The following is a 27,038-nucleotide window of genomic DNA, read 5'->3' as shown; positions in this document are numbered from 1 at the left end:
AGAATGGAAATGATGTGGCCTCTATGGCCGCAGGTCCAGCAAGGAAGAGCGGTAGACCGATTGGTTCAAAGGATACTCGCCCTAGAAAGAGAGCGAATGAGATACAAGCAAATCCTTTGATCATCGATACTCAAAATCCGTCCCATGAGAATGTTCCGGATTATGGTTATGTCCAAGAGACATCTTTGAGGGACGCCTCAATGTCAGAACCTATCACTGAGAACGTAGAGATCTCTGTAAATTACACTAGTGTACATGGGACGTGGGAAAGAAGCTCCATCATCATTGATGATGTATTCGCGTATTCAGTGGCGCGTGAGATTATTGAGATTGATGACATCGAACCACACTCCGTTGATGAATGTCAACGTAGAGCTTATTGGCCAAAATGGAAAGGATGCGATCCAGGCAGAACTTGATTCTCTAGCGAAAAGAAAGGTATTTGGCAAAGTTGTACCAATACCGCCCAACACCAAACCAGTTGGTCACAAATGGGTATTCATTAGAAAGCGTAATGAGATAAACGAGATTGTAAGGTACAAAGCTCTCCTTGTGGCGCAAGGCTTCTCACAACGCCCTGGAATCGACTACGAGGACACTTATTCTCCCGTAATGGATGTCATTACGTTCCGCTACCTTATCAGTTTGATAGTTTCTGAAAAACTGAACATGCAGCTTATGGATGTGGTTACTGCGTATCTATATGGGAATTTAGATACAGAGTTATACATGAAGGTTCCAGATGGCCTTCAGTTACCCAAATCAAGTGACTCTAAACCACGGAGCGCGTTTGCTATAAGATTGAAACGTTCACTATATGGATTGAAACAATTTGAATGGTTGTGGTATAACCGTCTAAGTGACTACTTGATTGGAAATGGATATGTCAATGATCTATGCCCATGTGTGTTCATAAAAAGGACAAGTTCCGTATTTGCAATAGTAGTAGTTTATGTTGATGACATGAATATAATTGGCACCCTGAAAGAGTTGAGGGAAACTGCTGAACACTTGAAATCCGAGTTTGAGATGAAGATCTTGGGAAAACATGGTTTTGCCTTGGTTTGGAACTTGAGCACCTTAGAGATGGTATCCTAATTCATCAATCAGCTTATACCCAAAAGATGCTTAGGCGTTTCAACACTGACAAGATTAAGCCTTCAAGTACCCCAATGGTCGTCCGTAGTCTTGATCCAAAGAAAGATCCATTTCGTCCAAAAGATGATGACGAAGAAGTGCTAGAGGCAGAAGTGCCCTATCTAAGTGCAATAGGCGCATTATTGTACTTAGCACAATGCACAAGTCCGGATATCTCATTCGTTGTGAACTTGCTAGCTAGATATAGCTCTGTGCCAACACAACGCCATTGGACTGGTGTTAAAGATATCTTTCGATACCTAAGTGGTATTATCAATATGGGCTTGTTCTATCCCTACAGAGAGAAGATGGATTCGGACACATCAAGTGCCAGGGACGCCACACATGGTGGAGTGCGTTTCCTCTCCCCATCCCAAAACGATATAAGTGTTTTGGAAGGTTTTGCTGATGCTGGGTACCTCTCTGACCCACACAAAGGTCGCTCCCAAACTGGTTATGTTTTCACCATGGGAAAGACCGCGATATCTTGGAGGTCTACAAAGCAGACCTTAGTCGCTACCTCTTTGAATCATGAAGAGATTATTGCTCTTCACGAAGCAGTTCGTGAATGTATATGGCTTCGATGCATAGTTACGCATATTCGAAGCAATTGTGGTCTGAAGTCTACCACAGATGAGCCAACAAGCATTTATGAGGATAATGCTGCCTACATTGAACAAATGAAGCAATGCTACATCAAATGCGACAACACCAAGCATATATCGCCTAAATTCTTCTACAATCAGCAACAACAAAAGCTCCTCAAGATCAAAGTGAACCAGGTTCGATATGAGGATAATGTGGCAAACTTGTTTACTAAGTCATTGCCTAAATCCACGTTCGAGAAACATGTGGTAAGAATTGGCTTGCGGAAATTATCTGAACTCCCATGATCGTAGTCATCAGGGGGAGGCGCAGACATCAGGGGGAGATGTCTACATGTTCGTCTAGAAGCGTGAAGGGTGTGTTGTGCTCTTTTTCCCCTTCGACCGAGGTTATTTTTGTCCCACTGGGTTTTTGTTACTCGGCAAGGTTTTTAGTGAGGCAACGAGAGAAGTACCGCATTTGGGCAACACAAGGGGGAGTGTTCAAGTAAAACTCTAATTTGTGTTTGGCCCAAACTCTAGGTTACTTGACCTAGTGGTAATAGGGTTTAATTAGAATAATCTAGAGATTATCTTTCCTTGTATGATTCAGACTCTATGCATTGTAATCCTCTATATAAAGAGGCCCCTATTATCAATGAGAACACACAACGATTTTCTCTCAATTTCTGATTCCCTAAAACAAGTTACAGATTATTGTATCTTACGTTCAAGGGCGTTTTGGTAAAAATAAGGATGACTACTTAGCTTTTCAAGTATTCTAAATAGAAAATTAGAGGAATCTATCTGTAAACCAACCAAGGTGAGAGGGAGAGCTCCACAAAACTTGGACTGCTCTTGGTCAAGGGTTTTGCGATTTTCGTCTCGTCGGAGTTGGTTTCGCCGCCTTGGGCTGCTACCGGACGAGCTCTAAAAAGATAGTGCCTCAGTGGCTTCATGTGTGGGAGGTGTGGCTCGAAGGTTTGCCGGAATGGGTGGCAGCGGAGTCCAGACAATTTCTCTAATTCAAGATCGAACTGTACAGTGACGGGGTTCAGTCATGGGCTTCCAGAACCTGTGGCGGCGTCTTCGTCATGGAATTTCCAGAACTGGATGAGGCGGTGGCTAGGCGGAGTCAGAGCAAATCGTGTCGTGGAGGAGTGCGTGGCTTCAGTGTTGCTGTTGCGGCGTGGTTATGGCGGGTCTGGTCGGATCGTGAGTGCCAGCGTGGCTTGATGGTTATAGGCTATTTTGTGGGGGGTCGCGGTGGTGGGGTTTCTGGATGGTGGTGGTCGGTGGCGCTGCACCGCTGCTGTGCACAGTTTTTGGGTTGAAGATGGTGTTTGGGCTAGGCTTGGGGCACCCTTCTCTGTTGGGCCGGGAGCTAGTCTTCCTCTATCTTGAAGCTGCACTCTTGGGCTTTTATTTTGGGCAGGGGTGTTTTGCCCTAGGCCCATTTCTATGTTTTAGTTTATCTACTTACAATAATTTCCTTTTTAGGAACCTATGCACTTTTGTGCACTCTATGTACCTCTAACGCATCTGGAGTAGTACTGAAAAAGGACTCTCGCTATGTCTACGTACTTAACTATCTAATGAGTGGGTCTATAGCTATGTACCATATATTGTGGGTACTACCACTAGCTTCTTGTCTACGGCGGAAGGGTATGTACTGGCCTATTCTGGCTTGTGATGCAATATATTGACACCCGATTTGGGTTTGATTCAAAAAAAAATTAGAGGTGTACTAAATATGAGAGGTCCAAATAACAAATTTGGAGGTCCAACTAGAACCACTCTTTTGCAATTTTGAGTCTTTTTATTTTGTTCAAGTTGCCTAGTGTTTCCCTTCTCAATTTTGCAATTTTAGCCCTCATTTTTTTAATGTTCATAGTTTTGGTCATTCTCAAATAAGATTTTACTTATCTAAACGGTCAATTTGTAATGTGTTTTTACTTCAACATCTAACCAATCTTCAAGGTTTTGAGATGGTCTCATCGAAGCATGTAAGGAAAAGAGGCAATCAAGTTGTGGATGGTTTGGCAAGAGCGTCATTAGGTATAAGTCCGTATGACACAGTCAATGTATTGTTAGGAGGTTGGTTCTCCTTGACTAGTCGAACTAGTAGAAGCAGATTGGTGTGCTAGGTGAAAATAAGGAGTGCTCCATTTATGGAATGTTTTGGATGTTCGTCTTGTATGTCCACGTACGGTTTCAGATAAAAAAAAAATATTTAATCGACTTCGAAAATAAAAATAATCTGCACAGTACCATTTGGTCTAGTGACATAAGTCTTTCTTTTGTAAGTGGGAGTTTGTCAGTTCAACTCACAATAGACTAGTTGTTAAGTGGGAGGTTGTCAATTCAACTCACAATAGACTAGTTGTTTATTTGATAAAAAAAAATTGAAAATAATTTAACGACAATGTGAGAAACAAGTTAATTTTTTTTCATCTCAAAAGGTATAAAAATTCAAAATCTACGGTACATAAGGACTAAAATTGTCTCAAATCAATTAATCAAAATAATGCAAAGTTGCAAACGAACACAATTGTCTTTTTTTTATATAATTTGTGGGGTACTTGGAAGGAGAGAAACAATAGGGTGTGGGATATGAAGAGTATGGAAGTGAACCAGATGGTGTTGCTTTTGTCGGCTTGTCTACAGGAGTACCAGAGACATCATGGTAAGGGCCAGGGTGGAGGAAGTCGACGAGTAGTTCCTTGGAAACCTCCAAGTGCAAGGTGGGTGAAGATTAATGTTGATGGTGCCTTTTACAAAGATACATGTACTGGGGGGGATTGGCGTCATTATTCGTGATGACATGGGGAAATGTTTAGGTGGTTATTATGCTCCAGTATCTCATGCTTCTTCTTCAGAACAGGTTGAAGCATTGGCAGGGAGGGAGGCAGTCTCACTTGCTATTCAGCGTGACCTCTCACTAGTTATTTTTGAGACCGATTCTCTTACTCTTTTTCATGCTACAAAGCAGATAGTCATTCCCCATACTTCCTTCATTGGGCGTGTGTATGATGACATTACCTTCCATCTTCAGCAGATGTAGGGTTCTTATTTTACTCATGCTTATCGTCAAGCCAATGTTGTGGCTAACACTTTAGCTCGTTTTGCTTGTTCTTCTTCTAGTTTTTTATTTTGGGGCCTAGAGCCTCCAGCTTGTAATGTTGAGGTACTTTTCAAGGAGTTTACCTCCTAATTTATTTAAGTTGACAGTTTCTCAACCAACAAAAAGTCTTTTTTTATAAAAATAAAACACTGAACTAACAACTACTCAACTAGCTAAAAGGACCAAGGGAGAAGCTCATTTTACGACCAAAGCCAAGTAAATCAACTTTGGTAGAAAGCCTAGTCTGATAATGTAGAATTGTAGAGTCGGTTGCAAGAGCTGTGAATTTCGCTTCATACATGTTTGAGGGAGACTCAGATTGAATTTGTTTGCTAATAACTTACCTGTTGATTCAAGAAAGATCTCAAAACAGCTTGTTAAAAAAGAAAAAAGGTTTTGATGTACAAAGAATTGAGAACCAGCAACATGAGAGAATTTTAACGTTGTCCTCAACAAGATGCTGCATCAGCTACTCGTAGTTGTCCTCCGAGTACATGAGGGAAACTTTGAAATGTTTAGATATCATACAATAGCCATATGGTGTGTCACGGCAGGGCTCCTTTGGTATGATACAATTATCAGACATCTATAAGCCTGTAAGTTGGCTTGATATAGCCTGTGTGCCTCTCATTTTAATAGCTTATTCGAGCTTGGCTTGCAGAAGAAACAAGGCAATTAGCTCTTCAAACAGGCCTGTAAAAGAAACAATACAGATAGTCAGTTATGAAGGGATACAGCCTTAGCCTTCATAGATTGATGCCATAACACATGGATGTTGTAGCAAGCAATCAATGCATTTAGTTGATGATTCGATTCGACATACCTACACAATAGACTAAGACAGGTTACAGGGCTAGTTCCAGAATACTTCAAGCAAGATAGAGACAAAATATAACAGAACAAGTATAGAACATGGATGTTGCAGCAATCAAGCAATACATTTAGTTAAAGATCCAATTCAACTAATCTAGTTCTTGGAGGTATTCTCTAGCTATTTCCAGACTAAGCATGTACAAAACTGCTGCTAGTTACGCTGGAGCCAAGATTACAGAACAAGAGCAAGATATAGATTAATGCTACTGATTGAGAGAATTGAAAATGGGAAGAATTAAGGTGTTCCTGCTATGCAATTGAGCAAAATGATGGAGGTGGTGGTGATTTCGTCATTAACAAGAAAGACTCCAATAGATAGGGATTCGGCATAACTACGTTAGGTGTGCCAATGCTTCAGTCCATATATAGTGATTCTGTGCTATTAAGATGTCCCATGTGCCAATTACATCTCTGGCACACTAACTATCAAAATGCAATTTTGTCAAAACTTCCCAAGCGCAAGAATACTACCAGTTTCAACTTCATTTGTTCTGATTTCTCAATCCACTATCTACATGCATGACAAATTAAAGGAATGAAAAACAACTGTTGTAAAAGACAAAAAAAATCAATGAATAAGAAACATTAAAATTAATAGTAAGTGTGCTGTGAATCAACAACGGCTACCGCACAGTTAAAAGTGTAGCATTAAATTCATATTAGCACCAGAATACTTGAATGTCAACATTCACAACAATAAAGGACAGCACAAAATTTATACTGAAATCCAGTTTTCTACTCTAACTAGCTCCTCCATATATGAAGCCCCCTAATCCTAAAGCTTGCTGGTATAACATCCATGAACCAAAGCATCACTGCTTCAAGGTGGAAAGGACAATACTCATGGCACTTCTAATTACCGATGTTGGTCTACCCTTTAAAACCTCCATCATTGCCTTCGCATTAGGCACAAACCCCTTATCCAGCATTAGCTGCACAAGCTCTTTTCCCTCCTCCTCAACTGCCTTGTCCCCCTGCTTTGCAAAGCCCTCTATCACTGCAGTGAAGGTAGCAGCATTGGGCCGCTTCCCCTTGTCCATCATCTCGAGCAAATACTTCTTGGCATCTCCAAAGAAGTTGGAGTCAGCACTTAGTCCCTTGATTAAAACAGTGTAAGTGTATGAGTTGGGGGCAACCCCAGCAGCTAACATGGCCAGGTATGCCTCCAGAGCACCCTTGGTCTTGCCAAACAAGAGGTAGGCTTCAATAACAGCGGTGTGGATTACGACCATGGGCTCTATACCCGTCTCCTCAACTTCGTTAAAGAACTCTGTGGCCTCGTCTTCATTTCCATCCTCTACCAAAGCATTGTACATCTTGTTCAGCAGTTTTTCGGCATGGTCAGTGGAGATGCGCAACATATAGAAGTAATTTCTAACATCCTTGTCAATGGTGTCATTGTGGACAAGATTAGCATACATCTTCAGTGTTTGCATTCCTTTGGCGAGGTAGGCTTCTTTGTAGTGAAAACCACTGTCGGGAGGCATGAACCCCTTGGCTTTTACCTGCTCAAGGAACTCCTTGGCCTTCTCCACTGGCTCTCGGTAGGCAATGGCCTCCATAATGTTCCAGAAGGGTGTAGGATTGGGCTTCATCCCCTTATCCAACATTTCAAGAAAATACTTCTTGGCATACCTAAGGAACTTTACATTGGAAAAGTCTGTTGCAAGTACACAGATGAGTTGAACGTAAGTGTAGCAGGCGGGGTTGACACCAGTGGCTATCATGTGCTGGTAGACCTTGAGAGCACTCTTGGCCTTGCGATTACCGGCGTAGGTCATAATCACAATGGTGAAGATAGCCACTGGAGAAAGAATGCCCAAGTCAGAGACAGGCTTAAACATCTCTCTAGCTCTGTCAACGATGCCAGTATCTGCCATAGTATTGAACAACTTAATCGAAAAATCGTTTAGGGAATCGTAGCTCCTCCCAATGGTGCCAAATTCTCTTTTCGAGTACTCGTCCTCACAGTCTTTGGTTGCATCCTGGAAAATCTTCATTACATGGTTCTTGAGGTCATCAGCAGACGAATTGGGGGAACTAGTTTCCGCCATTGATCCGATTGTTCTAAGTAGTTTAGTTACAGCAGAAATCAAAGTTTCAAACCACAAAAATCAGAACTTGACTCAGGATCCAAATAAGTATTTGAAGCGAAGTTAGGGTTTTCTACTTCAAAACAAACAGTATAATACCACCGAAATGTAGAAATTTCCAAGTTGAATTAAGACCTAGAGTGTAAAGAAACGAAAAATTCAGTGAAACTAAGCTAGCTAGGTTTTCAAGTAGAAACAAATTACATTAAGCAGTAGCTACTGTGTGAGAATTCAGATCGATAACCTATGTTAGGGTTTCAAAAGGAGAAGATGACGATAACTGAAGAAGAAGAAGAAGAGCACTCACCTTCCTCCGATGAATCTCCGGTGGTAGCTCTGCTGCAGAGAACAGTACCAACGAAGAAGAAATGGTTTCTATTTTTTTCTTCTTTGCTTAAATTTTAAAAATGTGAAAAATAACGACCCGTTATTTTATAGTTTCCATTTCTTTTAGGCCACCTCTTGTCTTTTGTTCAAGTTGCCCGGTGTTTCCGTTTCAATTTGGCAATTTTAGCCCTCGTTTTTCCAATGTTAATGATTTCGGTCATTTTCAATTTTTTTGAGATTAAATAACTATTTTACTCGAGTACTGTTTAAATGACCTTCACAATGCATTGTTCAATGTCTCTTGGTTTTAATTTATATATCTTGTTATGTTCTTTGCTTTGTTCAATTTTGATGTATTTTAATATCGACGCATTGTATTTATCTGTTTTATTTAATATATTACTTGTCGTCTTCTCTTGAAAAAAAAAATAAATAAATAAATACTCGAGTAAACCGTCAATTTGTGATGTGATTTTTTTTTTTGTTTGGTACAATTTGTGATGTGTTTTTACTTCAACATCTAACTGATCTGCAAATTGAAAATAATCTAACAAAAACATGAGAAACAAGTTAATTTTCTTGACCCTGAAATGAAGAAAGGTACAAAAAATCCAAACGTAGAATACATAAGGACTAAAGTTGCCTCAAATCAATGAATCAATAATGCAAAGTTGCAACCAAGACACAATTGGTTTTTTTTTTTTTAATTAAAAACAAAATCACTGAAGTGACAACTACTCAAGTAGACTCTAAGGATTAAGGGAGAAGCCCATTTTACAACCAAAGCCGAGTAAATCAACATTAAGTCTGATAATTTATGGAGTCGATGAGAAATGCCTCAGATTTGCAAGAGCTATAAATTTTGCTTCACATACAACATGTTTAAGGGAGACTTGATCGAATATGTTTGCTAAGAACTTATCTATTGATTCAACAGCCGACTCCGTCTCGTTTTTATAGGCCTGTAAAAGAAACAATATAGATAGTCCGTTATGAAAGGATACAGCCTTAGCCTTCATAGACTGATGCCATAACACATGGATGTTGTAGCAAGCAATCTATGCATTTAGTTTATGATTCGATTCGACATACCTACACAATAGACTGAGAAGGAAATATCGTCTAACAGGCCTAGTTCCAGAACACTTCTAGCAAGATAAAGACGAAATAAAATAAAACAAAACAAGAGCAATTAAACGATACATTTAGTTAAAGATCCAATTCAACAAATCTAGTTCGCTAAGGTGTTCTCTACTCTCTAGCTATTTCCAGACTAAGCATGTACAAATCTGCTGCTAGTTGAGCTGGAGCCAAGATTATTAATTACAGAACAAGAGCAAGATATAGATTAATGCTACTGATTGAGAGAATTGGAAATGGGAGGAATTAATTAGGTATTCCTGCTATGCAATTAAGCAAATGATGGAGGTGGTGGTGGTTTCCTCATCAACAAGAAAGACTCCATTAGACAGGGATTCGGCTTAGAAGACTGGAGGGAAATATCATAATTGTATACAGAGACGAAACAACTCGATTTTGGGATGCCAAACTACAATATGATAAACTGCTTAATTTATCAGAGTATCATTTATGCAATCACGACCCTGTGTATGTGTGTTATAGGGAGAGGCCAAAATATTTAAACCAACTGTCCATATTCTTCCTGCACCAAGAAGTTCAAGGAAAGAAATAATAAATAACCTAACTTCTATCAACTTTGGATATGATCTTAAAAATGAAGTCAAAATTGAATACTACTTTACATCAAACTATGACAAATCTGGATTTCAGTAGCAGAAGCTATTTCTGTTGTTCCCATGAGCACCAAGTCTTGTTATTAAGGCAGCAAAAAACTGATGGCAGTATTGAACAGAGGACATAACAAATAAAAACAGATGAAAAAAATATAAATAGTCATTTAGAAAGTAGCACAAGTGTCCACCACTAGAGTCTCAATCACAGACCAAAAATATAAAATAAGAATAAAACACTCGTGTCTAAATCAATTGTTCAATTACCAGAGAATTAAAAGTTGAAAAAAAAAAACAATTCTGTTTGTTAAAATGAAAGCTGTAGCTTTCCAGATACTAGAGGCGTGTAACAAATCCAGAAGACAGCTTACCCAGTGCAGATTCATATGACAGAGTAATGTGGCCATAAGCTCCAATCTTGGTTGTAGGGTCTCAAGGCAGATTCATATAACATCCTGGAAGTTACAAGATTATCTTTTGTACATTGAATGCAAAGTTTGCTTCCAATTAAATGCATGGCCTATAGAGAAAACCCCAGGTGCAGTAAAGCAATAGAGCTGCAATAAACACCAAAAAAAATTCTGAAATATTTTGGTGAGAAAACCACAGATGATAAGATAACGAAGGTAAGTATACACCAAAAAAATCTCAGTTGAACTACAACGTGGTGTTATTATTGATGTGAGCAATTCATAGGGGTAAAAATCTAGCTGAAAAGGAAATGACCGTTTATACAACCCCTAGTATGAGGAGCTGCAGCTTTTTTAGGAACAAAACAATCCACATTTACTGCCAGTCTGCCACTATCCTTACCTATTGATTTAAGAGAAATCTTAACCAGCAATATGAGAAAAGCTTCACGATTTCCTCATCAAGATGCTGCATCAGCTATTAACTTGTGCCATCATCAGAGCCCATGAGGGAGGGAAAATTTTGAGTGCATTGATATTATGCCATTAGCCACATGCTCTTAGCTTGTGAAATGGACATGTAATCCTGTCAAAATATCTTTTGAACTTCAAAGATGGATAGCAGCTCAGGTCTACTCCTACAAAGGATTCACTTTAAAATGTCTAATGTATGCCAATGTTACAGTGCTTGACATACCTAACTTTAAAAATGAAACACTTTTTTTCTTACTGGTGCAGAGCAGCAGTGGTTCCCAAAAGGCTCTTATAAAATGAAATGCAGGAGAGTCAGCAACACAGATTTTCTGCCTATGTATGGGGCAGGACACTAGTTCAATTCCTTCCCGACAACTCTTTGCGTTTATATGAGGCTATAGAGAAGATGCACCTTTTCCTAGTTAGTTGGAACAACAGAAACAATGGAACTCAAGTCAGGTTCCACCAGCACAGCTCTATGACCAAGATCAGAGGTAAGTCTGAGGTCATGGAACAAATCCCAAAGCCAATCCCCAAAACCTGACAAGTAATGATAGAAGACCTGATTACATCCCCAAGTGCTAATTAGACCAATACCAGACATCCCAGGGCAGAGACTACTACTACTGCCATCCACATTCAGTTTCACAAAGCCAACAAGAAGGTAAGGCCACACAATAGATTGGTGGAAAGGATATCTACCTTCAATATTTGAGTGAGCCTGGTTTCTAAGTTTGAGGAATGAGAGTTACCAACATTTTGAGGTCAAGACCGACTGTTTAACCACTTGGGACAAATCCAATGCAAGGAAAATATACCAGTGCAAGTAAATTAATATAACCTCACACTTTCATCCAGAGTAATTAAATGTGGCACCCTTGATCTGGTTGAAAACAATTGCAGGGATTCTAGAAGGCATTCACGGCATTCCAAAACCGTTAGTTTTTAAGGATAATTCAAAGTGCACATCAAGAAAGTTCGCGTTTCAAATCTTAAACAATAATGGGCTGCACATATTTGAGAAGGATCAACTTTCAAGTGCATTTCTTTATAAGGCAGGTTCGCTAGCCTCTGAAGAAACATGCAATCTTCTTCCCTGCATCCAATGTTCTTTCTGGGCACTCTTCTCTTTATCCCTGAATCCATCATAACTTATTTCAAGCACATTATAAGTATCTATCCTCATCTTAATCAAGTCTATCCAATGCCTCTGACCATATATCTACCATTCTTCCAAACATGTATCAACCATAACTTTGAGAAATAAAAGAAGGCTACTTGAATCTTTTACAAAACTAGCTTTTCGAGCCATTTGAAACTACAGTTCTAGTACTGAATTCCTCATTTTTCCATTTTTCATTGTAAAAGCTGCTTGCTCCTGATAGTTTGCTCCTGCACCAAAAGAGAATATACTAACTCGTTGGGTTGCATTCAACTCACAATTCTCCTAAAGACCTAAACCATACCAAATACCAATGTAAGAGACTTTCCACATAGAAGACTTGCTTTTGTCCTTAGGACATGAACCTAGCTTATCATACCATAAACCTAACACATTTGGTAGAACATTGTCAAAAAGCTCGAGTGCAAGAATACTGGCAGTTTTAACTTCTCAAAACACTGCTATATGTACCTTGCCCATTCATGATGAATGCCATATTAAAGAAATGAAAAACAACTGTTGTCCTTTGTCACAATCATAAACTGTAATAAAATATTAAATTAATAACAAGTGTGCTATGAATCAGCTACATGTCTGCCGCACAGCTAAAGAAACTAGTATCAAAATGGATTACATCAAAAACACAAATCTTCTTGCAAGATTCATACTTTGAAATCAACTAGAAAGTCAGAGGTTACTGTTGACAAACTTTGGTTTATTAGCTGTTTCAATACTGTTAGGCATCAAAATCCTAGAAACTACCTTGTGCGTCTAAACTACAATCCCTATAGTGAGCATTTGAGGGCACAAGCAGAGGTAAATCTCCAAGAAACTTATGTTAAATTCCAAACCATAATGGATGAAGGAAACTTTTATCTGCCTGAAGTCTAATTTGATAGAAGAAACTTAAAACTATTAAGAAGCTGCATTTATTATTAACCGATAATCTAATAATACGAGATTATTAGTTCATTAAACCGAAATGTGCAAAAATTACCTAAATTCTGTAACAGTCAAATAAGAGCAAAAGAAAATGAAGGAATGTTACCTCATATAATTTGAGCACTAGTGCACATTTCTTTCTGATTTAAAAGGGAAGTAAGAACATGATTAGTAGAACAGTTCAGAAATGGTTGTCAACAAACCCACTATTAGAATGAATTAAACATCTTTACTTCAAGCACTAGGATTGCTATTCCTATCTACTCAAAAGGAGATACCAACGATTAAATGAACTTATGTAACCCTTAAAATAATTGCACAAATTAGGATGTAAGGTCGTTGAGTTTCAAGTGAAGACAATAATGCAGCGAGAAGTAAAAATACAAACTGCAAGGAATTCAAAACCACAGGAGCTAATGTAGTGAATTCAAAGTTTCAAATTTTTGAATCTCTGAACTATGAGTCTAGCTAGCATATCTACATGTCAAATTATTTGCCCCCCAAAAAAAAAAAAATAATAAATAAAGCTATTATTCCTATTGAATATACCAATTTAGAAGCAACTTCTTTCTTTTTCTTTTTGGATCAACCTAAGTAGAAGCATTTCTTCATGCCCAACCTGTCAAAAGCAGATAATTTCATGTGACTAAGAATAGAATTCGAGTGCAGAACACCGGAAAGAAAAAAAAACAGAAACTACAGCTATTTCAATATCATAGAAAACAGTACCAAGTCCACCAATATTGAAACCCAATCACACATGAGTTTCCCCACATCTGAAACCTCCTAATCCTAAATCTGCTGGTGTAACATCTATGAAGCAGTCAAGCAGGACATCACTGCTTCAATGTGGAAAGGACAATACTCATGACTCTTCTAATAATGGGTGTTGGTCTGCCCTTTAAAACATCCCTCATTGCCTTTGCATTAGGCACGAACCCCTTATCCCTCATTACCGCCACAAACTCTTTTCCCTCCTCCTCGGCTGCCTTGCCCCCCTGCTTTGCAAAGCCCTCTATCACTGCAGTGTAGGTAGCAGCATTGGGCCGCTTTCCCTTGTCCATCATCTCTAGCAAGCACTTCTTGGCATCTCCAAAAAAGTTGGGGTCAGAAGTAAGTCCCTTGATTAAAACAGTGTAAGTGTAGGAGTTGGGGGCCACCCCAGCAGCTAACATGCCCCAGTACGCCTCCAGAGCACCCTTGGTCTTGCCAAACTTTAAGTAGGCTTCAATAACGGAGGTGTGGAGTAGGACCATGGGCTCCATGCCCGTCTGAAGAATGGTGCTAAAAATCTCTATGCTCTCGTCTACATTTCCATCCTCTTTCAAAGCCTTCTGCATCTTCCTCAACCGTTTGTTGACACCACCTGGGCAGGTGCGCGACTTGCGGAAGAATGTTTGCACATCCTCATCCGCGATGTTGTTGACAAGATCAGCATACATCTTGATTACCTGCATTGCGTCTGTGAGGTGACATTCTTTGAATTGATAAGCATTGGAGCCGGGGCTTAACCAACCCTTAGCTTCTATCTGCTGAAGGAACTCCTTGGCCTTGTCCACCGGTTCTCTGTAGGCAACGAGGTCCAACACAATCATGTAGGTTGCAGAGAGGGGTTTCATCCCCTTATCCAACATTTCCAAAAAGAATTTCTTAGCATATCCAACAAAATTGAAACCCGAAGAGTCTCTTCCATATGCGGTGATGAGTACAGTGTAAGTGTAGGCGGTGGGAGTGGCACCAGTGGATAACATGTGGTGGTAGACCTTGAGAGCAGCCTTGGTCTTGCCGGCATGGGCGTACAGCAAAATAACAAATGTGAATACGGCCACAAAATAACAATGTGAATACGTACACCACTTCCGGCTGTGTGGCCGGCTCAGTGACAGGCTTAAAGAGCTCTCTGGCTTGGTGAACCATGCCGTGATTTGCCATGGAATTGAACATGATAATCGCATTTCGATTTGAGGGAATCGTAGTCCCGAATCATGCCAAATAGTTCTTTCACTTCTCTATCCACACAGTCTTTGGTCGCATCCTCGAAAACCTTCATTACATGTCTCTTGAGATCATCAGCCATTGATTTTAGCAGAGCTTAAATTTGACACCACAAAAACCACAACTTGACTGATGAGATCCTAATAACTGAAGTAATGTTAGGGTTTCTACTTAAGAACAAACAGTACACCGCCATAGAATCCAAAAATATCAAACTTGATTGATATCAGTGAAATGGAGTTAGGTTTTCAATTTGAAACGAATTTAAGTTAACTAGTTAGCTACGGTGTGAGATTTAGATCAATAAGCAGGGCTTGGTTTCGCAAAACGAAGACGACGAAGATAAGGAAAGAAGCTCACTCACCTTTTGCAGTGATGATTTGCGACGATTGCTCTGCCGGAAACTTTTGAGGAGGAGAGGAGAGGAGAGCAGAGGAGAAAATGGGAGTTCAAATTACAAAATAGAAGAGACTCGCGCCGTATTGTATACCCGCTCACACTTTATCGTATCCCACTATCACTTTTTTATTATTTATTTATTTATTTTATTTTATTATTATCTGGGGTAAGATAACAAGCCACCTCGTTTACATATCGGTGAGATGTGACCTGTTGATAAGTTATAATTCCAATATTGTAAATGTCATGAGTTTTCTTTAAAAAATTTACAAAAAAAAAAAATTTCACCTCAATTACGTACTTATATTAGCAAGTTAGTAACACACTCATTCGATTAGTATTTAGACGAAGGTTCACCACGATATCTCAGCAAAACTAGACTAATCAATCACCGCAGATGCACAAACTCTAATGCCCCTCAAACCTATTGGCCACAAATTGGTGGTAGGAGTTGGGACTCGAACATTAGACATAAGCTGTTTGATTAACTTTACCACACCAGGTGATTCCACTATAACATTTTTACATTTCTTTCTAATTTTTTTTTTTAATACCTTTAGTGCAAAAAAAAAAATTGGTCAATTTCTGACAAAATGCACAAGATTTAAGAAGTTTTCCTTCCAATATTCGACGTATATTTTCACGTAGAATTAACATGGTCGATCACAACATGGGCCGTTTTTGCATCTCGCATTGTTTCTATTATTGTTTTTTTTTAATACAAAACAAACCCTCTAACACAACCAAGACCTAACTCATCAAACAGAACCGCATGACTAGCAGCTAAGGGTAAAGATTTATTCCAACTCTAAGTAGGACCGTGATGACCAACAGAGGCAATAGCATTAGCTAAGAAATTTGCTTCCCTCTTCACATGCATAAAAGAAAATAAGTTGAGAAAAGTGGCCAACTTAAGAACATCTTGAACCAGTGGCTTGATTCTCCAAAAGGCGTTTTGATGTAGTTCCCACTTCCCACACATGTTTCTAGTGTAATCATTGTTATTTTCAATAGAATTGTCAACTATACTAAAAAAATAAATAAACAAATAAAGAGGAGACCTATTTTTGGTATGAATAATCACCACCTATAGGTAATCATGTCACATTCAACAACTAATGGAAGGCAAAAGGTCATCATAGTCTAATCTCTAATGCAATGGAAGAAGGAAATTTGTACCACACAGCTAACTCAATTGCTACTGCCCTGCGGATGTGAACCCTGGGGTGTTGTGGATGTAGGTGATCCACAGTTTGATTACACTTATTAGATGTTTCGATCAGAACAAACTAATGGGAAAGAATCATTACCTCCAAACTGAAAACCTTGAATAGACATAGTGATCAACAAATTATCGTGATCATTTTGGTTTGCACCAAAAGAACTGGTGATCGAATAAATGACCATCCTTGACTGTGAAATGGAACAGAAGCAAATGACCATCACATGGAGGCAAAAACTTGTGATCGAGTAAATGACAATCAACTGGTGCAACCTGAGAAATTAATAGAATAACAAGCGATGTAAGAAACAGATCTCTGGCATCAACCACAAAGCAAGTCCTCATGTTTATATCTATGAATAGGTAAAGAGCCAATCCATGTAGAGGTGTGAAACCACAAGAGTGTTCACTCTTAAAGGTTATTTATACCCTCGGGAAATAAGCTATGAGAAAATGAGCTGTACGCCTGTGATTCCCCTATCCTTCAAATAACATTGTGCAAGAGGTATATGAATACCACTACTAGAATGTCCTAACAAGAAATTAGAAACTTCTCGGCTGAATTACCACTAGAGGTATATGAATACCATGTTTTCGGCAGTAGCTTCTAACAGAAGACTGCTGCAGAAAATATCTAATAAAGTAAGCTGAATTACACATTTGTCATCTATACGCAATTATCATTCATAGTGGCCTAACTAGAAAAAGCACAATATTGTTGCATATGACGTGTACAATCATATATCTCGTAGGCTACAATCTACTATTGATTTCCACACCAGAACAATGACGATGACTAGAGAAAAGTGATACCCTAAACACCAGAACAATGTCAATTATTGCCAGTTTCAGATTATGTCCTACATGTTTCTACAAGAAGGTTGACTTCGATTATCATCTTGTCCATCCTGCAGAATCTTGCATCTTGCCTCTTCCCTCCACACACACACACACCTCCTGCAAGATGTTATGCACTATCCTTGATTTCCTTAATGCTGGTTCTTGTGCTCACGCAGCAGGCTTTTTCCTGAAAATAGCCTTTATTCAGCAGAATAAGTTGTTTGAACAACTACATTTATTAGGGCTGGGATTTTAGCCCGGAAGCCCGGAACCCGACCCGGAACCGGCCCGGGACCGGCCCGAACGGTCCGGGCTTTAATATTTATTTTACATGTTTTTCAAGGCCCGGCCCGAAATAAATAAAATACGGTCCGGGCCCGGGCCCAAAAATAAAAAAAATAAAAAAGCCCGAAGGCCCGAAAATTGGTGCAATTGACACATGTTTGCATATTATTGGTAGGTGTATTCAGGCTTACAATATGTGTGCACAGGCGATTCCTAACCCAACTAAAACCTAAATCACTCAACGTACCCTAACCGAGTCAGCGGCCTCACTCTCTCAGTCTCTTTTCGTTTTCGACTCACTCTCTCTCTCTCTCTCGGCCACCATCCGCAGACCCACCCCGTCGCCGCTTCTACCGCCGACCCACCCTTGCCGGTTCGATCTCTCCTACCCACTGTAAGTAAAACCTTCTCTTTGAACTTCATTGTTGGGATTGAATTCGAAACCACCTCTTCCAATAACCAAAATTGATGCGATTTCCTTTCAATCTTTCATGGCCGTGTGAAGAATCTTCGAGGAAGGTCTGCGAGGAACTGAAGGTCAAGATCTGCGAGGAAGCTTTTTGAGTTGCGGGGATTCTGGGAAGGTCAAGATCTGCACCGTCTGATATCACATGGAAGGTCTACGGCACCGTTATCCGACGTGGAGGACAACACCATCACCGTGGTACGCATAGCTCCAATCTCTCCCTCTTTCTATAAATCTTGCTCCTTTTTTTTGTGTAATGTTTTTAGGGTTTTTAACTGATCTTGGTGATGTGGGTCTCTGCTGATCTTTCTTGTTGTTGGAAATCGCGCTTCGTGAAGTGAGGGAGAAGCTTTGGCTGCAGGAAGTGAATGCAGATAGTCCATTGAGGGGGTCAAAAAATGAGAAGTCTGAGGAATTTCGGATTGTAAAATTGCAGGAGTTGACGATTGCAAGTGAAAAATTACAGGCTTCATTCCTCAAAGGAACAGATTTGCAGGTTAATTTTGTATAATTTACCCAAAATTTTGGTGTTTTGTTTTTATTTTTTGTTGTTTCCAAGTTGTTGAATTTATGCTTTAGCTTTCAATGTTGATATTGTTTTCTGTTTTGATTTTTTTTTCCCTCCTCAGCTTCAGTGTTGAATATGGCCACTGATGATTCGACGATGGCGAAAGAAATTGTTCCAGCTTCTGAAGAAGAACGAAAAGAAGAAAAGCAGCCTCCAACATCACAGAAGATCAAGAGAAAGAGGATAGAGAAGAAAAAAGTGAAGCCATTGAAGCCAAGTTCAAGGAGTTGGGTTTGGGAACACTTTAGCATTCTACAATATTTGGAACTTGTTTTTTACTTTATTTGGAAGTTGGGAGTATTTGATTATGAAGTTGTTTATTTAAAACTTGGAAGATTTTAATCTGCAATTTGTTATGTTGGAGTGTGGATCTTGTTCAGTTGGACTTTGAATTGTTGGAATGTGGAAAACTGGAAGTTTGGAACTTGTTCTTTTTCATTTTGTTTCACTGTATCAGTTAGCTGTTATTTTTTTTTCTCTTCCTCCTAATCAGGTTATTGGGCCAGAAAACCCGGAAAACCCGGCCCGTAAAAATCGGTCCGGGCCCGACTCGGTCCTAAAATTAAAAAATCATTATTTGGGCCCGGCCCGAAAAAAGTTGCCATAACCCGGGCCCATCAAATTTTACCCGGGCCCGGCCCGATCCCAGCCCTAACATTTATACCGCACAGACATACAGAAAACATAGCATCAAACTGAATCACCTCGGAAACACAAATCTTCTTGCAAGATACTGAACACTAACACAATTAACCAAAAAAAAAATTTGGGAACTTTGAATTTCAACCAGATAGCCACAAGTTACTAGAGATACACTTTGCTTTATAGCGTTTTCCAATTCCGTAGAGAATTCAAATCCTAGGAACTCCCTAGTGATTTCCAAACTAGAATTTATGTATAAGCTCAAGCACTGGTAATCTCCAGGTAAGTAATGCTAAATTCAAAACCATTATAGATGAAGGGAAAATTTATCGGCCGGGCTGCTGTGGTCTAATCTGACTCATAACCTAATAGTATTAAGCTTATATTATTCACATAATCTAACAATATTAGATTATGTCATTAAATTGAAATCTGCAAAATATACATTTGTTCAAACAGTCAAATAAGAGAGAAAATGACTGAATATTACCTAATATAGCTAGATACAGAAGGAAGCTCAAGCATAAGAAATTTCTTTCTGATTGCAAAGTAAAGCAAAATTACAATTAGAAGAACAATACACTTGAAACTTATCGTACTTAAATAAGCGTCTTTACTTCACCACAGGGATTGCTATTCCTTTCTACTCAAATGGATATGACAACAACCATATGACTTCATGTAACCGTAAAAGTAAAAGAGCAAATGATGAAGATGAAGTTTTGTGGGAAGATAAGAATGCACCAAGAATTAAACATACACAAAAGCTGCAGAGGATTCTTAGTCACAGTCTGTAATTTCAGATTGTTTTGTCCTTTTGGATATACCAGAGAAGCATTTCTCATCCCCAACCAGTCAACAGCAGATAATTTCATGAGGCTATCAAGTTAAACAGAAAAACAAAAAAAAAAAATGAAAATAGAACACCTGGACAAAACAAACCGAAATTAACGGAATTAGTACCACAAAATACTTGGATGACAATAGTCATAATCATAGAGAACATCACCAAATACCACAGTGAAACTCAATCCTACATGATTTTTCTACTCCAATGTCAACATTCACAAGGATACAGAACAGCACCAAATCCCCTATTGAAACTCAATCCTAGAGGTGTTTTCCTACTCTTACTCCTACCCCATATATGAAACCATTCAATCCTAAAGCTGCTGGCATAACATCGATGAATAAAAGCATCAAGCCTTCAACTTGGAAAAGGTGATGTCCAGGACCCTTCTTATTAAAGGTGTTGGGCTGCCTTTCAGAACCTCCATCATAGCCTTTGCCTTTGGCCCATGCCCCTTACGAATCATCACCTTCACCAGCTCTTTTCCCTCCTCCTCAGCTGCCTTGTCCTCCTTCCTTGCAAAACCCTCTAACACTGCAGTGTAGGTAGCAGCATTGGGCCTCATCCCCCTGTCCATCATATCAAGCAAGCACTTCTTGGCATCTCCAATGAAGTTGGGGTCAGCAGTGAGTCCCTTGATTAAAACAGTGTAAGTGTAGCAATTTGGGGCAACCCCAGCAGCCAACATCCCCTGATATGCCTCCAGAGCATCCTTGGTCTTGCCAAAACTGAAGTAGGCTTCAATAACACAGGTGTGGACTACAACAATGGGAAGTATGCCCCTCTCAGCATTGACCCTAAAGATCTCCATTGCCTGCTCTACATTATCATCCTCTATCAAAGCCGTGTACATCTTCATCGACTCTTTGGTGAGGAGATCGTGGTTGGTGCGCCACTCTGAGAAGACCTTTTGCATGTCCTCATCAGTTATGCTGTCCTCCAGATCATCATACATCTTCATTGCACTCATCGCTTCTATGGCGTGGCCTACTTCAAATTGATAAAGATTACGTGCAGGGACAAACCCCTTGGCTTTGATCTGTTCAAGGAACTCCCTGGCCTTCCCCTCCGACTCCCGGCAGGAAATGGCATCCAACACTAACATGTAGGACCCAGAATTGGGCTTGAATCCCTTAACCAACATTTCCATAAAGTACTTCTTGGCATTCACAAGAAAATTGGGATCAGAAAAGTCTAATGCAAGGGCCGTGATGAGCAGGCTGTAACTGCAGGATTTGGGGGCGACACCAGTGGCTATCATGTGCTGAAAGGCCTTGAGAGTAGCCTTGGTCTTTCGGGCAGTGAAGTATTCCCCAATGACAATGGTGTGTACAGCCACATCGGACAGTATGGCCGCCTCAGAGAGAGCCTTAAGCTCTTCGGGGAAGTCAACCAGGCCGGTATTTGCTATAGATTTGAACAAATCAACTGCACATTGATGAAGGGATTCGTAGTCCCGAATCATGTCAAATTTTATTTCAAAGACAATGTCCGCACAGTCTTTGGTCGCTTCCTTGAAAACCCTCATTGCATGTTTCTTTAGGTCATCATCGGCAGCAGAATTGGGGGACCTAGTATCCGCCATTGATTTGACTGTTCCCTGTAATTTTTATTTAAACAAGAATTTAACTTTGAAACAACAAAAACCAAAGCTTAAATCAGGACCTTAACCAGTAAAGTTAGGGTTTGCATTTGAAAACAAAGAATTGGGGGAACTGGCTAGAGTCCGCCATTGATCTGGTTGTTAGCTGCAGTTTAGCTGTAGCAGAAATTAAAATCAAATGCAAGGGAAACAACAGAACCAGAGCTCAGATAAGAGACCCATATCAGTGAAGTGAAGGAGTATAAAAATCAAAACTTTACCAAAATTAAGTGTAGAAAAGACAAAGATGTATCCATGAACTGCATCAAAAAATAAATTTGAACTGAAAACTCAAGAGCTTTTAGAAAGGAACTTAAATTTACCACTGCCGGAGTGTAAAGATCAGAACTTTACTAAAATTTAAGTGCAGAAATGGAAGGAAAGATTTTGAAGTTAGAAACAAATTAACATATATAGCTAGTAGATACTGTCTGAGAGATATAGATGAATAAGCTGAGCTAGGGTTTCCAAAAGAAAGAAGAAGAGAAGTTGACTCACCTTTTTTCTCTGATGAATTGCGAGGAAGGGAAGGTAGATCTGCGAGGAAGGGAGAGGGGGAGAGAAGAGTGCCAACTGCCAAGTAAGGTAAATGAGGGTTCAAAAATATTAGACGGGTGTTTAGTGGTCTTTACCCGCGCCTTATTGTTTGTATCCGTTAAACCCTTCCTTTTTTTTTTTTTTTTTTTCTTTTTTAAATTTTTATTTTTGGTTACAAACGGGGGCACGGGGCCAAGCAGACCCAAACGAAAAAGCAAAAAAGACTAGGAACTAGAGTAAGCACTCCTTCTAGCTCTAGACACAGAGACTATGTCATCCTGGTATGATTGAGCAGCATGAATGGGAGTGTTATCAAGAGTAATGAAACCAAGCTCATGGTTAATACTGGCAACACTTGCTTCTTCTAGTGTTTTTTTTTTTTTTTAAACTTTCTTTTACCAAATTACTGACGATGATAAACAACATCCCGAAGTAGAGGAGAGAAAAACGGAGCGTTTTAGGGTTGGGGTTTTCAAAACGTTTTCTACTGCTTGTCCAGCGGCCCTTCTGTGCCAGCGACAGCACCATGCCTGGTTCTTTTGCTCTCTGCTATGAAAAGCTTGGCTGTTTGGGCATGGTTTTCTTCCATTCTCTGGTGGCAGCGCTGCTGGTATTGCTAGCCGGCCCGAGCAGATCTGGTGTGGGCTGGGGGATGGCTTCGGGGCGACATGATCTGGTTGGGGCTGTCCTTTGTTGCCGTGGTGGTTCTGTCTGGTGGAGCGTTAGTGATCAATATGATTGTGGTGGGATACATTGGAGATGGTGGAGGTGGATGACTCTTGGCTTATGGACGCTACGCAGAGGTGAATGTGGTGTTAGGATGTTGATTGACGAGATCTGTGGCAATCTCGTCTGGGTTCATGATGCGTGGCAGTGGTTAGTGGCTCTGTGGGCGTGGAGTCTGAAACTGGGGCGTTGGCTTGGGTTTGGGATGATGTATGGAGTTTGGTCAGTCATCGACGGTGGGTTGGATATCAGGTGCTTAAATCGATTAGGGCAGTGGCTGTGTAGTGGGTGGGGGGCCGTTACTGGGTGGGTGGAGGTGGCGGTGCCTGAGCAGTTGGTCAATCATGGTTGTTTCTTTAAGTTTTTTATTAGGGTTTTAGTTTCAGGTTTTTAGTTAGGTCAAATAAAACGTCCCTACTTAATTGAGCTAGGGTTTGGAGGTTTTGGTCGTGTTGTGGAGCCATCTATATGGTGTTACTCCTGAGAACAATATGTTACAATTTCGATGTTGTTTGGTTATCAACGGAAAGGTGGATTTCCCTTGCACGTGGTCTTGCTGTTTATGGACACAGTGTGGAAGAGGGTGGAGTGGTTCATCTGGATGTTGGTGACGAGGTCATATCGTGACACTCGGGATTGGTTATCATTCTTTGTAGCCTGGGGTGATAGGCGTAAAAATTGGTTAGGGGTTGGACCTTTTCGGTTCATGGATGTTACTATTAGTGACGGACCCATAACTAGGGATCTTGGTAGGAGTATGTGTCGTGGTGTTGATACCACAACCGGTTATTCCAATGCTTTGTAATTTTTTTGGTTATTAATGGATTCTATTTCTTCTAAAAAAAAAAAATTATTGACAATGACAAAATCAAATACATTTGTTTAATCCAATTAGACCGGATTTGGAGCGGATCAACCTAAATTCGAATCTATTTAATAGAAAAAATTGTCAACCCTATCCGATCCGATAACCCGACAAATCATTGATAACTCAATCTAAATCCGTACTCGGTGGATTAACAGATACCCGATATGGTTTTTCGATCCGTTTATATATAATAACAAACATTTTTAAAATAAAATAATGGTTGTAAATTTTTATCATGATACTTCATGAAACATTTATAAAATATTAAAATAAAATTAAAAGTATTGCCAAAAATTGAATTACATAACCAAAATATTTCTTAGAACAATAAACTAAGGTGATCAAACTACTAAATTTTCAAAACAATACTTCATTGATAGTTTTGGACAATAAAAGTCTCTGGTGACCTATGAGATCTCCGACGACGTCTTTGGGGACCTCCGGCAAGGTTTTTGTCAGTGACCGGTGTTCGGCGAAGTCTCTGATGACTTCTCTCTCTCTAAGTGACAAAGAGATAGAGGAAAAAATAGTCCCAAAAATAAACATAAAAAATAAACTTTTTTTTTTTGAAAGAAAATTTTGAACTTTCATTGATCTATTACAATCATACATTATATCAATCATCATAGCTTGGCACAAAACCATACCTGCTCTTATAGCCAACAATTCAACTTGTAATGCTGCTGTAACATAACTAACCTTATATATGTGTTATAGCAGCAACAAAGCCACCTTGTTTAGTCCGAATGACACCCCCTACTGCACCACGTCCTACTAATGGCAGAAATGAACCATCAGTATTTAGCTTGAGAATGCCTTCCTTTGGTGCTGTCCAAAATTGGTGAACTTTCTTTTGCTTAATATTGGAATATCTATTTGTCAAGAAGGTTTCATACCAAGCAGTCATAGTACTCCAAGAAATAGCCACTGGGCTTTGAGATTTATCAAACCATAATTTTTCATTACGATTCTTCCACAATGTCCAAATAGTTATAAAAATAAACTTAATTGGGTATTAGGGGAAGAAATGAGTAATCTTATGGGTAATGGGGTAAGTTTATAATTTATTTAGGTAAGTAGGTTTACTGTAGCTCAAATTTGGGTAAATGAATATTTTCTAATATATATACCATTAAGATTATTAATCATACATGCATTATTTTATTAACTAATTTCAATTTTAACAATAATTCTTAGTTTTCAAATTGACATTTAAGACAACGAAATTTGTTTCCATGATACCGTTAAACCACGTGGCATTCACACATGATGATGTGACTCTTTAATTAAATTTCGACATGTGTATAACTATTTCACGTAAGTTACCAGCGAAGAAACTTAAATTCTTCTCCGATTGACAATAACTTTTACTAAAGGAAAAATGAAGAACCTGATCTGTTATCACCTTGAGAGTTTTCTCGATAAGATCCTGAATTTGTTCTTATGAAAGAAAGAAAAGATCCTGGTTCTGCAATTCTTCTTTTCTTCCTCCCATCTTCTTCTAATTATTCAGTCTATGATATGGTCAAAGGACTTGGATTCTCAAGTGGGAGAGCAAGAAGGAGAACGATAATTATGTAATTGGATCTTTATGAATGAAAACAAGAAATCAAATTAAAATTCATATCAATATCAATCTCTAATGTCTAACTCACAATCATGATATAGAGGATGGTGCACCCAGAACACAACCCATATCTTAATGAATCCTTTTCTTGAAATTTCACCCAAAAACAAAAGAATGGTTTGATATTAATTTTTTTATATTTTTTATAATGAACAAAAATTGCAAGGAAGATCTTTACCTAGTTCGCACTTACGACAATAAAGTTTCAAGCATACTTTAATTCTTACCATATACATGTCGGCAATGGAGGCAGAAGTCTTGATTGTAAAAGAGCTTTAATCTTAATCACTTGAATTTGGGTTCCTCTTTTCTTTTTCTTTTTTTAATTAGCCCATGGGGCGATAATATCATTCAACTCAAGCTAGAATAGGCAGTTACATACATTTCCACTGCCATCTATAGACAGACAAGAAGATAGTGGTAGTACCCACAGTGGTACATAGACAATAGACCTACTCATTACACATGAAATACGTAGATAGCGGGAATCCTCCTTTGTACTACTCTAGAGGCGCTAGAGGTACATACTGTGTACTCAAAAAGTGCAATATATAGCTTCCTAAAAGGAATTATTGTAAAGACAAAAACTAAAACATAGAAAGGACCGAGGGCAACCCCAGTCCAAAATACTCAGCCCAAGAGCCCCAAAGGGAAGGGTTCCAACTCAGAGCCCATCAAACTGGCTTGGTCTAGGCCCAGCATCTCTAAGACACCATGTCGTACGCAGCAAACCCAGCGTCTCCGTCCGCCCGACCCAATCTGCCACAACCCATGCCTCTATGATGGTCTTCGCCACGACCACATGCTGCTATTACTCCAACATCCTCACCTCACGTCGCCACAAACCACACCTTTAAGACCCGATCCCAATCACACCGTTAAGACTCGATTCATAAATCACGCCGCTGGTCTTGATTAGCACGAGCCTGCCGCCAGTCGGAGATGATGCCAAAAACTCAAACCGAAGTTGTCTGGTCCCTCGAGCATAAAACATCCACCCAAGGAGAATCCTCGATAAATTACATATCGCAACTCCCATCCGGCAGCAAACCTGAAGCCTTCGGCGAGGCAGGAGCCAACCTAAATGTCAGGCTCCGTCGGACGAGCATGATTTCTCAATCGAAAAAAAAAAAAAAAAAAAAAAGGGTCTTTAGGGTTTCTTTAGAGCTTTGGGTTTCTCTTTTTGGTAACGGCGAATTGACGTCAAATGTTTAACATTTGTAGTTTAGATTCTAATGGTAGTACATGTACACATGTCAAAATCTAATTAAAGTGTCACACCATATGTCAATGCTGACGTGGTTTGACTGTAGTACATACAGAAAAATTTCTCGATACGTATGCATGTACTTAATCATATAAATTTATGTACGAAGGATGGAAGTATAGAGAAGTAAGAGAACAGTCCATACTTGGTCTTTTTTTGAAATAAATGAAATTTTTTTTTTTAGAACTACTAGTCTAATGTGAGCCGAACTCAGTACCTTCCACTTA

The 27,038-nt window shown here is 39.4% G+C and overlaps 3 protein-coding genes across 7 annotated transcripts; all 3 read right to left on the bottom strand.

The window, feature by feature from the left end:
• Positions 1-5,159: 5,159 nt before the first annotated feature.
• On the bottom strand, positions 5,160-8,211 carry LOC112175124 (pentatricopeptide repeat-containing protein At5g65560-like). Of its 3 annotated transcripts, none has more exons than XR_002926312.2 (2): positions 8,119-8,211; positions 5,160-5,538 (listed from the first exon to the last, which is right to left on the bottom strand). XR_002926312.2 is itself a non-coding variant. In XM_040511838.1 (2 exons), the coding sequence occupies exon 2, from the start codon at positions 7,770-7,772 to the stop codon at positions 6,531-6,533; it is 1,242 nt and encodes a 413-aa protein (XP_040367772.1). In that variant the 5' UTR covers positions 7,773-7,785; positions 8,119-8,197; the 3' UTR covers positions 5,802-6,530. The 3 variants fall into 3 exon arrangements, 2 of the variants coding, with proteins under 2 accessions (XP_040367772.1, XP_040367771.1); XM_040511838.1 differs by lacking the exon at positions 5,160-5,538 and adding an exon at positions 5,802-7,785 and having other exon boundaries at positions 8,119-8,197; XM_040511837.1 differs by lacking the exon at positions 5,160-5,538 and adding an exon at positions 5,803-7,946 and having other exon boundaries at positions 8,119-8,190.
• Positions 8,212-13,388: 5,177 nt separating this feature from the next.
• Positions 13,389-15,304, bottom strand: LOC112178313 (pentatricopeptide repeat-containing protein At2g18940, chloroplastic). 3 transcript variants are annotated; one of them, XR_005804251.1, is made up of 3 exons: positions 15,237-15,304; positions 13,607-14,921; positions 13,389-13,496 (listed from the first exon to the last, which is right to left on the bottom strand). XR_005804251.1 is itself a non-coding variant. In XM_040512249.1 (2 exons), the coding sequence occupies exon 2, from the start codon at positions 14,830-14,832 to the stop codon at positions 13,714-13,716; it is 1,119 nt and encodes a 372-aa protein (XP_040368183.1). In that variant the 5' UTR covers positions 14,833-14,921; positions 15,237-15,304; the 3' UTR covers positions 13,476-13,713. The 3 variants fall into 3 exon arrangements, 2 of the variants coding, with proteins under 2 accessions (XP_040368183.1, XP_040368184.1); XM_040512249.1 differs by having other exon boundaries at positions 13,476-14,921; XM_040512250.1 differs by having other exon boundaries at positions 13,476-15,012; positions 15,237-15,260.
• A 4,952-nt stretch (positions 15,305-20,256) lies between these two features.
• Positions 20,257-22,370, bottom strand: LOC112180530 (pentatricopeptide repeat-containing protein At1g79540). The gene is made up of 2 exons (XM_040511854.1): positions 22,285-22,370; positions 20,257-21,744 (listed from the first exon to the last, which is right to left on the bottom strand). The coding sequence occupies exon 2, from the start codon at positions 21,727-21,729 to the stop codon at positions 20,494-20,496; it is 1,236 nt and encodes a 411-aa protein (XP_040367788.1). The 5' UTR covers positions 21,730-21,744; positions 22,285-22,370; the 3' UTR covers positions 20,257-20,493.
• Between the last annotated feature and the right edge of the window lie 4,668 nt (positions 22,371-27,038).

Source organism: Rosa chinensis, chromosome 7 (assembly GCF_002994745.2).
Source record: "Rosa chinensis cultivar Old Blush chromosome 7, RchiOBHm-V2, whole genome shotgun sequence".
Taxonomy (NCBI): Eukaryota; Viridiplantae; Streptophyta; class Magnoliopsida; order Rosales; family Rosaceae; genus Rosa; species Rosa chinensis.
The sequence above is the reverse complement of the archived record's forward strand: the minus strand, read 5'-3'. Positions and strand labels throughout refer to the sequence as shown.